This window comes from Nanorana parkeri, unplaced genomic scaffold, assembly GCF_000935625.1.
Source record: "Nanorana parkeri isolate BGI_ZX_2015 unplaced genomic scaffold, ASM93562v1 scaffold912, whole genome shotgun sequence".
In the NCBI taxonomy this organism is placed as follows: Eukaryota; Metazoa; Chordata; class Amphibia; order Anura; family Dicroglossidae; genus Nanorana; species Nanorana parkeri.
Window position 1 is genome coordinate 65,055 of NW_017307180.1, and position 13,247 is coordinate 78,301.

A 13,247-nucleotide genomic window follows, 5' to 3' on the forward strand; every position below is an offset into this window, starting at 1 on the left:
TTTTTTTTACAGCTCACTCAAGTTCAACTTTAACCCTTCCCTACTCAATCCAAAATGTTTCCACTACTATACTTTAATCTTCCACACTGGAAAATCATATCAACCTCTACTTGGGAAGAATAGAGGCAGCCATTGCTTACCTCTCAAACTGTCTGTCATTGTCATCCAGTGGCTTCAGTACTTTCTGGATCACTGATATTGTGATCCAGTGGCTTCCGTACTTTCTAGATCACTGATTTAGAACAAATAGTTCTGCTTTCCATCTTACTTTTGCTGCTTCCAGATATTGCCAGGCAAATTGCAGTTTTCAGAATGGCCGCTTCTATTTTTCTTTCCCTGCTGGTTTCCTTTAACAGAGGGAGTCAGATTTGCAGGCAGTTCTGTTAAAATGTGTTTAGTATTCAAGTATAGACAGAAGGGTTAAACCAACCCTCAAAGATTCGTTGTCAGTGCTATTTTATTAAAGACGCAGCTGATGTCTGGCAGCAGATGTTCATTGTGTCCTAATTGCCTGCACTGATGGCACTTTGTCAATGTAAAGATGAAGGAAAGTCATTTACTTCTTGTCCATTAGATGCTGTGTGTTGTCATATAGAACCAATTGACTAAGAGGTAACATCGAAGCTGTTACATAGATAGAGGCTGTTGCTGATTTCCATGGTTGCTGGACCCATTATCATCCTAGTGACTCTATTCCTAACATGAGGTAGTGTAATGGATGTCTTGTACAGGAGCCAACTGTACTGTGTAAAGGCAGACAAATTAAATTTATGTTTAGCTCATTACCACATTACACTCCTTTGATGGCAGTCTTTTTCTAATCCGACATATTATTTGGTTTCTACTCTATTTAAAGTATACCTGCCACCTTCCTACAACAAAGGCTAGGACTGAGGCCAAGGCAAAGTTTAAGGATAAGGCAATCCATGTATTAGTAGGGATGACAGACTATTGTCTTCTTTCCGCTGTCTGTGCGTTGAGTGATTGTGGTAGCTCCACTTGTCTTTAATGAATGTACTTTCAGCATCACCATATTGAGAGCATGACTAGATAGCAGAAGGGGTCTCTTGCTCTGCTTCAATAAGAAGAATGCACTCATAAATAAAAGGAGTGAAATGTATCTTCAGAATCTTTTGCCGATTTTTTAAAATGTTATCATTTCCTGTTCTAAATTGTATTATTTAGTATAGCAGAAGAGGGAACAAAACTGAGCTACACAGAGCTCAGCAAAGCATCTGAATTTGGTTTATTGAAACTGGACATACACTGGTTAAATTTTAGCTGAATTCCGCTGACTTGGCTCAAATTTGAGAAGTGTCTGGCCCTGTCGTGGCTTTTGTCAAAGGAGCAAAAGCCCCACAGGGCCACACACCACTCGAATCTGGGCCAAGTCAGCAGGATTCAGCTAAAATGATACCAGTGTATGTACAGTTTCAATAAACCAAATTCAGATGCTTTGCTGAGCTCTGTGTAGCTCAGTTTTGTTCCCTCTTCTGCTATACTAAATAATAAAATGTAGAGCAGGAAAATGTAAATGATAACATTTAATTGGACTAACAGTGACTGCAGCCGGTCAGCTAAAGTCACTGTCCGGGTTTTCTGACAGCGGCACATCCACCACTGTCCGACTACTAAATTCTGGCAGGGTGGAATTTTCCCCCACCAACACTACTGCCATCAATTGGGAAAACAAGAGATCCCTGTGGACTGAATAAGAAAAAACTAATAGTGTGTGCCTGGTTGCTTTGGGTTACTGAATTTTTTCTCTTTGCTCTGTTGATTTTGCATCTATGTATATAATTATAATGTATATTTTTTCCCTACCCTGGTGTTTTTGCATTTATAAACTGACCAGAATCACTAAAAAGAATATACTTTTGCTGGACCTTACAGTGCTGTGAGGAAGTTTGCTGATTTAAATGTTTGCGTGCTGGACCTAGATTTCATTACAATGATAAATAGATTCATTATTTGTAAATGTTATGGTAAAGCTAAGGGCATGTGAAAACCAAATTTTGCAGCAATATGCGTCATCTTTTGGACAGTGGTACAAGTTTGTGAAGTCTGTGATCATTTTCCCACGATTAGCTAAAGCCAGTTTTTGCGTTGACCCTAATAGTTGAGACATTGAACTGGAACTGCTTCCTATTAATGAAAAATTGACTTCTTTATGGTGTAGCTCCAAAGCTGTATTCAACAGTGGCTGAACATGCCCGAGTTCTAAGGAGAATTTAGAATGAGCCCCAATTGCGCCACTAATAAAGCCACAGAAAAAAGTCTGTTTTAGTAGTCTGCTTCTGATCCCTGTATTTTCCTTTCCACCATCCTCTTCTTGCATTCCAGCCCTCCTTACACTTATTAAGAGGGAGAACCTATGTCATGCTTACCCAGAAGCCCTGTCTGAAGCCCTCTGTGAACCATCGGTGCGTCAAGATGTGGTGCGTTGTATAAAAGGCGCAGGTTCGTCTCTTGGTGTGAACAGGTGCACTGCCAGCCCTTCGGGTGAATTTGGTCTGAATAGGGTCCAGTGGACTTTAGATTTTCTTCTGGTAAATAGTATAGGGTTTTCAAGAACAGGATTAAAGAGAAGATGCATTTCCTGGAATTCATTCAAACAGAGTTGAAGAAACTCAAAAATCTGTCTCCCGTCCGTGCAGCAGATTTATGTAGCTGTCGGTAAGGTGTATGTGAATCTTTTATAGAAAGATACAGGCAGAATCAGACACAATACTTACACATAGGACACCATTTACTCAGGCATGGAAGAGGTCTTATTTACTTCCGCTTTTCTAATCCCAGCTATCGCAGTATTTCTGTTTTTTATTTGTTGCAGCCATAGCACCAGAATGTAAAAGGGTCACACATAAGAAGTGTTGCATGTGTCGGAAATACCAAGAAAATTGTTGCACGGCCTTCATTAATTTGGTGCAGGACTTTCTAATACGGCCATAATGCCAGAAAAGTGTTGCAAATCTTTTGCAAATCCTTTTATTTTAATTGCCCCCATTGTCTTTGAGTTCAAAGGTGTTTTCTTGTGTCAAAGAAAACACCTTTGAATCTATACACCTATTCATTTATATAATAACACTTATATCCGAGTCTACAAATCCTTAAATAACTACTAAAATAACAAACCCAAAATAGCAAAGGCGATCTCTGAAAGGGGTGTCAACTGGGGTATGCAGAGAATGCATCTCTGAGTTATGTAAAAACCTTAATCATCTAACTGAAAGGCTTTCAGTAAAGGTTTGTGAAACACATTGGGGGAATTCATAAAGATTGTCTATGACACTCTTTAGAATTCTGTTGTTCATCTGCACAACCTACAGTATGTCGGTGCTATCCCCAGATTCATGTACCTGTTGAAAACCAGTACTGACATTTGCAGTGTGGGGACGCACTGATGCCAGAGTGTTCATACCGGAACGTCCGCCCCCTGTACAGCTTAGTAATACTGGGCCTGATAAAATCACAAGCTCATCATTATTGAGCACACAAACAAGTGCAGCAGCCAAGGACTTATTGGTAGGTGGGTGCAGCCTGATCGGAATGCCGAGGTACTAGTTCTCCATCAGTTCCACTCAGATGCTGAACAAAAAAAAAAATATATATATACAGTATGTCAATGAGTACCTACCTTACGTTGTGGCAAGCAACCCCAACCCCCTCATAAACATTGCATAGTTAGGACTTTTTAGTACTGTAGTTTTCAGAAAAGAGCATTTATAAAGGTAAATAGCAATTATTTTTTTTTAATAAGTTCTGCTATGTGAATAGGAACATTTAACAAATAGTTAGCAGGTGTTTTCCAAATTTGGTTGCAAGGGTGGAATTACACTTTAAGAAGAACTGTTCTTTCTTATAATATCATAAATTTTTAAATTATAGAACTGTATATTATTTGAACTTACATCCATAATAAAACTGATTCAGTTAGTAAAACAAATAGTGTGCAGAGACAGACTGTGCAGACTGAAACCCGGAGTTGCCGTTGAGAATTCACGGTTACTGATTTGACTTCACAAAACTGAAATCTGTTTGTTGCAGATCTCTTTAGCTGTTTGCATTGGTTTAATGAATAATCTAGAGTGTGTGAAATGAGGTCTATTTCATAGAGAACAATAGGCCTTCTCATTCCCCATCCATAAGCATGACACGTGTAGTTATTGTAGTATAACATATTTTACTGTTTTACGATTACAATAGCTGTAATTTACCTAAAACACAATTAATAATTCCTTCAAATAACTTTGTTCTGTGAAAGCACAGTGGATTGCCACATTCTCTGGCAGTGCAGGACTTCTGATAATCTGCCTTTTAGGCCATGGTTTGTGTTTACAGACCATTAAATGAAGAACATCTGGCATAACACTATGATCCACAGGTACACAAAGTCCTGGCATATATTGTTTACTTAGTAGCACATTATGTGATCCTGCTTACTTCCTATTAGAAGAAGGTTTACTTGTGTGAGTTCATAATGAGATGAATAAATGTTGCTCCTAATTTACAAGCCCTGGTGGGTTAATTTTTTCTTTGCTTTGTTACAAGGAAGCCTCTCGTTGTACTGTGTTAAGGATTAACAACATTTTAAATAAACTTTAAAGTGATATATTTAATCAAAAAGACACGCAACCTTTTTTTTTGGCTTTACTTCTCTATTGAGTCACAGGTATACATTTAGGCCCCTATCGGATAGGCGGTCCGATCTGGTCAACCTGAAAAAAACTTAATCGAATGCCCAATGTAAGTCGATCGGCAGCCGGATCTAAATAGACGGGCGGCGGGCCCCCTAGTGCGCACGAGCGGGAAACTGCCTAAGTTTGAAACCGCCGGGGATGGCTATTTACATACAATCAGTCCAGCGTCTGTAAAGACGCCAGATCGCTTGTACCTTTCTGTGCGCCTCCTCTTCTTACCTGCCGTCGTCACCGCCGCCATTGCCGTGGTTCCAGGCGTCCGATCCGGGACCGGCATTGTGGATCCGTGCAGGGAGAGCAGAGGGAGATCAGTATACAATCTCCCTCCGATCTCCTCCCCATTCTGTGAATGCATGAAGTGTTTATTATAGAAGCATAATGTGACTTCGGGAGGCAGATTGTAAAGGAGGGGACAAAAAATAATGTGTTTTTATTCCTATATTTATTGCATGTCAAAATGAATGTTTGTTGAAAAAAATCTGTTGTGATCAGTAAATGAATACTGATTTTAAACAAATGCAATTGTGTGTGCCTCTTAAAACCCCAGATGCATTGTTTTTGGTGTTGGTCTATAATAGGGGGTGAGGCACAAATCGAATTGACGAACTCTGGGGATGTATGCGAGTGTTTGTTATTTTAAAGATAGGGGTAAAGCTCCGCTTTAACTGCTACCAGTATGTTTATAAACTGGTCAACAGATAGTTCTATTCACTGCATCACACAGATTTTGCTACTTTGTATGTTTTGGGAGTACTACACATAGCTACATTAAAGTACTAAGTAGACGATCCAAACTTGAGAACAAGGAAAATTGGCTGCAAATGGAGCCCCCAGTCAACACAAACCCTTTAAAAAAGGGTCAATTGGGCCATACACTAGGTCAACTGAGCCAACTGGGCCACACCCAGCGCTGAACAGCACTTTTTCTCCAAAATAAGGTTTGGGTAGCATTGTGCTTTAAAGGTCTGACATCCTGAACTCTCAGATAAGTTCAGCAGCTCTGCATTGTTCCCGTAGCTGCTAATAATAGCTGCATGGTCTCTTGAGGTTTACAAGCAAAACTAAAAAAAAACAAGGAACTGCTTTTAAAAAAGTAAAACTGAACCATGTTTATGTTGTGTTTTGTAGGGCTTATGTATCTGGCCGCTAATGGTTGTAAGGAAGTTGTATGTTTTCCTCTTAGAGGGAAGGGTTAACTCAAGATGTAGGCGATAACAATTCTTCCATGAATGTCACTGTCATGGGAACTGTTGCATGTGGGTTCTCCAGCACTGCAGTATGTGTCATAGTGACAGGAGCCAAGTAACTCTTCTGGGGGGGCTGGAGGGAGTAGCAACTGCACAATAGGTATGTTACAGCTATTTTTAAAGGAGGTCATTCACACTGTTTTGCCTTTTTTATTGCCAACCTTATTAGACAGCCAAAAGCGGAAATAGTACTTGCTAAAATGTATACAGCAGGACATGGGCTATTCAGTGAAGCTTTCCACTTTAAGTCAGCATGTGTTGCTTTTGCAACAGTTCACATCAAATTAAAATGTTGTCAGCCAATCGAACGTTGCCTGCGGCCTGTCTGTCTTCAGTAGATGAAAGAGCAGCTGTTACAGTCTGGAAAGTGACATGCTAAGTGTTCAAGACTGGGTTATTTGTTTATTTATACTCCTCTTTTGGACATGGATGTCATAGGACCCCTGGCTATATACAATGGGGGTAATTTATCAAAATTGGAGCAGACAGAATCTGGAGCAGTTGCCCATGGTATCTCCCGCCTTCCTTTTAGTTTTTTTCAGTTAAGCTTTGAAAATGAAAGATCAAAGCTGATTGTCATAAAACGTATTGAGGCAACGAAATGCAGGTCCTCATTATCTATCATGTATGAAGACCAATGTAATGAACACATTCATGGTAACTGTCATAGTTACAAAAAGGTTTATGTCCAAATACATCGTTTATAAGTTAACTCAATTTTACAGAATTCACTGATTTGAATTCTTGTAATCTTCTGTTTCTTACATTTCTGTTTTTTATGTTTTCAGGTCTCTACGGTCATCAGTAGCATTCGACAAGTGTCCAAAGTGGCACTGCAGGATGATTCAAAGGTCAGCCGAGATGGTGAAGATGCCTTTTATAACTCACAGAAGTTTGAGGTTTTATACTGTGGGAAGGTGGTCATTGCTCATAAGAGCGCTCCGTCTACTCTCGTCGATGATTGCATTGAGAAATTTTCTCAACATGAACGTCAACGCCTCAGACTGCTCAGTGAGCAGCGCAGTATGGACTCCAGCTCTGACCTCACTTTGGCCGAGATAGATATGCCAGAGTCTCCAACTGATAGTACATTTCAGGAGCAGGACACTGAGACCAATGCCAATTCTGCCTCCAGGAACCATTCAGGGATGTTTACAATGGGTAGCCAGAGCAACCTTGCTTCTATGCGGGTATCATTTCCAGAGAGGATTCTAGAAGACTCAGGCTTTGAGGACCAGCAGGAGTTCAGGTCTAGATGTAGTAGCGTTACTATTCAGAAAAAAGTTTATGATGGAAAGATACAGTCAAGAAGACGACATGCAAGTGCACCAAGCCATGTCCAGCCATCGGATTCTGAAAAGAACAGGACGATGCTCTTTCAGGTATGTAACAGCCAGTAAATGTTTTTTTCTTTAAAACTGTATTTCATCCTGCTGTAGAGGGTTAACATTGTTTGTGTTAGCGATGTGAGCGTAACCTTACAAATCAAGGTCTGACAAGTTCCCAGTGTATATATTTTGGCATGAACCATATTAGCCTATCTTCGTGCAGAATTTCGCCTTTTTAAGTCAAACATCGAGTTTTTTCAATTAAACTCTATAATCAAAAAATACAAAGCTATGTTTTTTACACAGAAAGGGCTATTGGCAACCTCATTTATTGTTGAATGAAGGCCATCCAAAAGTTAAGACTCCACAAGACTGACAAATGAGTACTCCAGCTATGTACTTGTCAAACACTCTGACTCTTTGTCTCTTCAGTAAGCTTCTTATTTGGCATGCCTGTCACAGTCCAACACAGTGATTTACCGTATGGAAACCTGTACTAAGAGAGATATGCAGGCTGCCATTGCTAACCACTGTTTTTTGAAAATGCTGATCATGTTGGCCTAATGGCTTCAATACTTTGTTACTGACCTAGAGCATAGAGTAGGCAGGTCAGTTGCTTTAGCTACCTTCTGACTTCATTGGCTTCATTATTCTTTCTGTTTAAAATTTAGACTTCACTGCCTTGAGAAGAGTAAGTGCAACTTGGGCTGGAATACTGTATATGATAGATTAATATTATTATTACTGTGGATTACGCTGATCCCCCTAAGATCCTCCTATATCATTTACACCATTTATCAAAAAACAGAAGTATTGGGTCCAACTTATATCTGTGTGACCATCTGGTCACACAGATAATCTCCATGTGGCTCCACAATGTGGAGTAGATTTTTATTGGCTGGAATTTGTAAGCCTGGACGAGGGCAAAACTTTTTTCTGGTCCCTTTCATCCTTCTCATTTTTGATCTTGATAGCTGTTTTTTCCCTTTGTTTTCTTCTTATATCTTTCTGTGTCTAGTTTCTTGTATCTTACTTTTGGGATGGCCTTTTGGGTTACTCACCTTTTCACTTGTATCCCTTTTCTGGGTTTTGTTTTTTTTGTATTTTTCTCTTTCTTAGTTTCTTTTTTCTCTCTATTTCACTGATTTTTTATACTTTTTTTAAAATTAAAAAGTAGTCACTTCGGACCTGGCGGCTATGTGGTCAACCTCACTATGAGATGGGGTTACTCTATTGGATACAATTGCTTCTGTTTGATGTTTCACTGTGGCCTATAAAGGCTCCAAAGATGTGCCACTGTGGAGTTCTTCTAACTCGGGTGAATGGTCACCTTTGTTGTATTTCTACATTTTATTCTGTTTGATTTTTTTTTACACTATTCTACGATCCAAGTGTTTCTACTTTCATAAATAAATAACTTTTTATATGGTATATAATATAATATTGAACTGGTTCGAGATACAGGGTGTACCCAATATATGTGTTTTTGGATAAATGTTATGTATGACATGCATAGAAGACACTAAATAGTCACTTCTCTCACAATACACATTGACAAACTCTTCATCACTTCTGGAAGTGTCGGATTCCTGGTCCCCTGTTGCATTCACGGAACCCAGCATGAGACCAGGAAATGGACACTCCCAGAAGTGCCGAATTCTTTATGATTTGTGTTACACTACAACAGAGATCGGTGGTACAGGCAACAGGTGAGGTAAGAAATAATGATGTGCTTTGTGAGGGAGACTTTATTTGACACATTTTTTATTTTTGTGAGAGGGTTGCTTTGAAAATAAAATCTGGGAAAAATGCTTTCTTAACCTTTGCAGTGGGGCTACCTCCGCACTGCAAGCGTTCAGTGCTTTTTTTTGTCTAGGTTCTAAAAACGCAAAGTTATACTCACCTGAACCTTGGACCCGGTTGGCTGTTAGAGTGCTCCCTCCACCCTGTCTCCTGCTATGCCCAGCAATGAAATGTCCCTCGGGGCCTCACTTCCAATACACTGTGTATTGGATGTGATGACTCAAGGATCCTTAGACCGCTGGAGTGGAGGTGGAGGAAAAGCTTCAGGGACTGATCTAGGAGTCAGCTGGCTCCAAGGATCAGATGAGTATGACTTGTTTTATTCTTGTCCCTAGATGAAAACGAGTAGCCCCACTGCAAGGGTTAAGAGAGATTTTCCCTGGAGTTCTTTAAAGGAGAACTATGGGGTTAAGGCTTTTCCCCATAGTTCTCCTTAGGGTAACGGGAGGACACAAACTAGCGCCCTCCTGTCACCCTAGGCTCAGTATAGGCGCGGTATACTGAGAAGCCGCAGCTGAAGCGGATCAAGACAATCATGTCTGGATCCGCCCAGCTGCGTGAGTGACAGCTGGCTCTGCCTATCTATAGGCAGAGCCAGCTGTACCCGCCCCCTCCCCCATCCGTTCCGCCAGTCAGCGCTGGTGGATCAGAGCGGGGAGGGGGGAATCCAGACCCTCCCCTGTCACGGCAGAGAGCAGTGACAGGATCGAGAAGTGAGCGAACGCCGGTATGTATTCGCTCACTTCCCGATCTACTGAGCCGACCTGTGACAGTCTCATTGTCACAGGTCGGCTAGAACTATGAGGCGAGTGAAAAGCACTCACCTCATAGTTCTCCTTTAAGCTTTAAATATTTCTTAGATAAAGGCATAAAACTAATCTGAGACTGTTTGTTTTTTTTTTTTTTAGTTGTAAGAAAAGGCAAAAGATGATTCCGAAGCATATAGACTTGGGGGTTTCTGTAGTGGTGCTGTAATATTGATTTTCATGAATATACAGTATGTTACCATATACACAACACAATGATAGATGCTAATATAGCTTACCACAATATTGTATGCATAGTATGTTCCTTGTAAACATTGTTAATTACAGTTTCACATTTAGGTAAAAGAAGAGCTCAAGCCAAAAATAACAAGATAAAAATAAACAGCCCATTGAAAGATATAAAAAAACTCAACAAAACCAGCTTTTCTGCAATATTCAGCTTCAGTCCAGAAATTTCCCCCGCAGTACATTTTTTCTGCACCTAGATTTCTTCAGTCTAATGGCCAGTATCCTTCATTCCACTTCATCTGAGCCCAGATCGTCCTCGATTCGCCTCCAGCCAGTGACAGGGCAGTAAAATGAGAGGCAGCACAGATAGCTCATCTGTCTGTCATTCTGTTTGACCTCCTACCAGTATGTCGGCACATGAACTGATTTGGCTCTTGTTCTACTTCTTCCTCTCACCCTCCAGCCCTGCTGTACAAGGACTGCAAAAGCATGATACCAGGTCAAATTTAGTACTTGCACTGCTTGTATTAAAAAAAAAATGCATTTGTTGATGTTTTAATGATTACTAAGCTGCAGCTGTACCTTTCTAGCAGTAGTGTACGTAGAGAAGTACACAGAACAATGGCAAAGTGATTGATTTCTACTGTAACACATCAGTCACTTCCCTGACTTCCTCTGGCAGTCCTACTTTCCTGTTTATTCCCATCTGTGTCTGTTTGGTACAGATTTAGTATTATTCCGCTGCTTATTTATATTCCTTTACCTGTTGATTCATTCTGCTTTTATTCCCATGACTCAGAGGTGCATTCAGACGGCACTTATCACACATTATTTAAATTCTGAAAGTGTTGAAATGTGTTTGTCTCTTGGGGCAGCTGCTGTTGCAGGTGTTGAGTACTTTTACCATTATTTTTGCTCTATATTCTCTATCTATAATTTTGTATAACACATCTCATTAATTCCACTTTACAATGTAAGTAACTGAACATTATGACATTCAAAACGGCATAATAAACACAATCTGTGCCATAAATGCGTGCCCAAAACATGTGTAAATGCCAAACACCTTGGTGTGAATGGAGACTAAAAGACTCAAATGAATGCAGCTGTGTAATCATTAATGCATTTACGGGGTTATTCAAAAAAATGTGAAGATTTTGGAGAAGGCAGGAGAAGGTAACAATCTAGGACAACATAACTGAACTGGAAAGTGAATGTTTCCAAATCAGTTATGTTGTCCTAGATCAGCGATGGCCAAACTGCGGCCCTCCAGCTGTGGTGGAACTACGAATCCCATGAGGCTTTGCAAGATTCTCACAGCCACAGACATGACTCCCGGAGAGAGATGCTTCATGGGATTTGTAGTTTCACCTCAGCTGGAGGGCCGGAGTTTGGACAAGTATAATGGTGAGTTCCAATGCTCCAGCAACTTGCTGGAGGACTGCCGGATATCTCAAACATTCTTAGGGAGATGCACTGTATGTTTATCTGCGAGGAACTATATTTATACCCTAACACATTGGGCATATTATTGCATTTACCAATAGTTTTTGTAGGGTGGTAAGGTGATAATTGGTTAGCCACATTGAAAAAATTAATTTTTACAATTAGATAAACTATTATTTTGAACTGCATATTGTTGCTCTAGTTTTATTGATATAATCCATTTGTTTTAAAGGTTGGAAGGTTTGAAATCAATCTCATAAGTCCTGATACCAAAACGGTGGTGCTGGAAAAGATCTTCAAAGATATCTCGTCATGTTCTCAGGTATATGTATCTTTATAGTGATATAACACACACATAAATAATGTTTGTGTTTTTGCTCTCTCCCTATAGAAATATTATATTTAACAAAAACTGTATAAGATTTAACACGCATATATTTACTTCCAATCATATTTTGTTTTAACATTATGATTTAATAATTCGTTCGTAAGAGTTATGGACCTAGAGCTGCTGATGTTAAACTGTGAGGGTCCGTGAGATTTATGGACCTGGTCACGCAGTGCGCTTGCTCGCACGCCTGAGCCCTGCCCATGCCCCTGCACACCCCACCGGAAGTCCGATAAAGTTACACGTCCGATGGAATGATAGAACACCGGCCTCCTCCACCTCAATTGCTGGCTCTCACTGACTCAGGTTGTCAGTGATCTGGAAAGCGGTGCTTCCTTCCTCACAGCACCAGTGACAGTCCCGGAACCTGAGATGCCATAGCGACCCAAGCAGCCTGCACGGCATCAGAGGGACCCCTTTTGTTCCTGGTACTGCCTGGGACCCCTGTGCCCCTGGCCCTTAGCGGGCGCCTGGGTCGCTATGGCGATAGTTCTAACATTGGCAGGTGTTCACATTCTATTTAAAATTGATCCTAGTTTCTTGCTGGAAAACTGTGTTTGAAATATTAAAAGTTCTTTGAAGTGGACCTTGTAGTAAAAACACCTCACCTCTTCTTATGTGCTCCCCATGTAAAATGTAAAATGACAAGATGAAAAAAATAGCAGTAAAAAGAAACGTAGAACATGGTGCAGGAGGGCACTTTTTGCCAGGATGCTCTGGGAAGTTTGAGTGATGCCATCAGCAAACAGCCTGGAGGCCAGGTTTTGCTGTAAGATTTTTTTCACCTTCTACTAATATTTGTATTTGTTATTTTTTTGCCCTAGCAATTTTACTTTGGACATGAGAAAGGGGGGAATTATTTTTAGAGGTTAGGTCTATTTTACTGTAATGTGTGCTTTACTGGGCAGGGACTGAATGTGGCCGGTTCTATGTACTCGGTAAAAGCATGGATACAAGTGTTTGTACTACATGTGGCAGTTGCAATACTCTGAAAAACTGTTCACCTATATATTTTCCTGTCCCAGATAAATCCTTCTAACTCTTTTCTAAGAATGATGTCTTTGCTGTCAGAATAGACAGGAATGTGTGAATATTTGACAACAGTTAGTATAAAGCTAAACCCTTTTTTCTTCACTATGGTGAAGGTGACTGGATTAAGGATTTAGCCTCTTCTGTTGAATTAATAGATTATTATAAGAAGCTTTTGAATTACTAGCTACATCAAAATCTAAATGAAAAACAGCATGGCACAAAACTGACAAATTGCTATAATACAAATGAAGCAATTTACTTGCCGAAATTACAGGACAGAATATCAAATATGCACTTAATAGTTGTAC

At 40.1% G+C, this 13,247-nt stretch overlaps 1 protein-coding gene across 5 annotated transcripts in view; it reads left to right on the top strand.

The window, feature by feature from the left end:
• TBC1D4 (TBC1 domain family member 4) overlaps positions 1-13,247 on the top strand; it is a 137,935-nt gene that overhangs the window by 64,656 nt on the left and 60,032 nt on the right. For all 5 annotated transcript variants that reach the window (XM_018566066.1, XM_018566067.1, XM_018566068.1 and 2 more), the window contains exons 2-3: positions 6,736-7,329; positions 11,752-11,841. In XM_018566066.1, the coding sequence (XP_018421568.1) occupies positions 6,736-7,329; positions 11,752-11,841 (684 nt within the window). The remainder of the gene's footprint in view (positions 1-6,735; positions 7,330-11,751; positions 11,842-13,247) is intronic.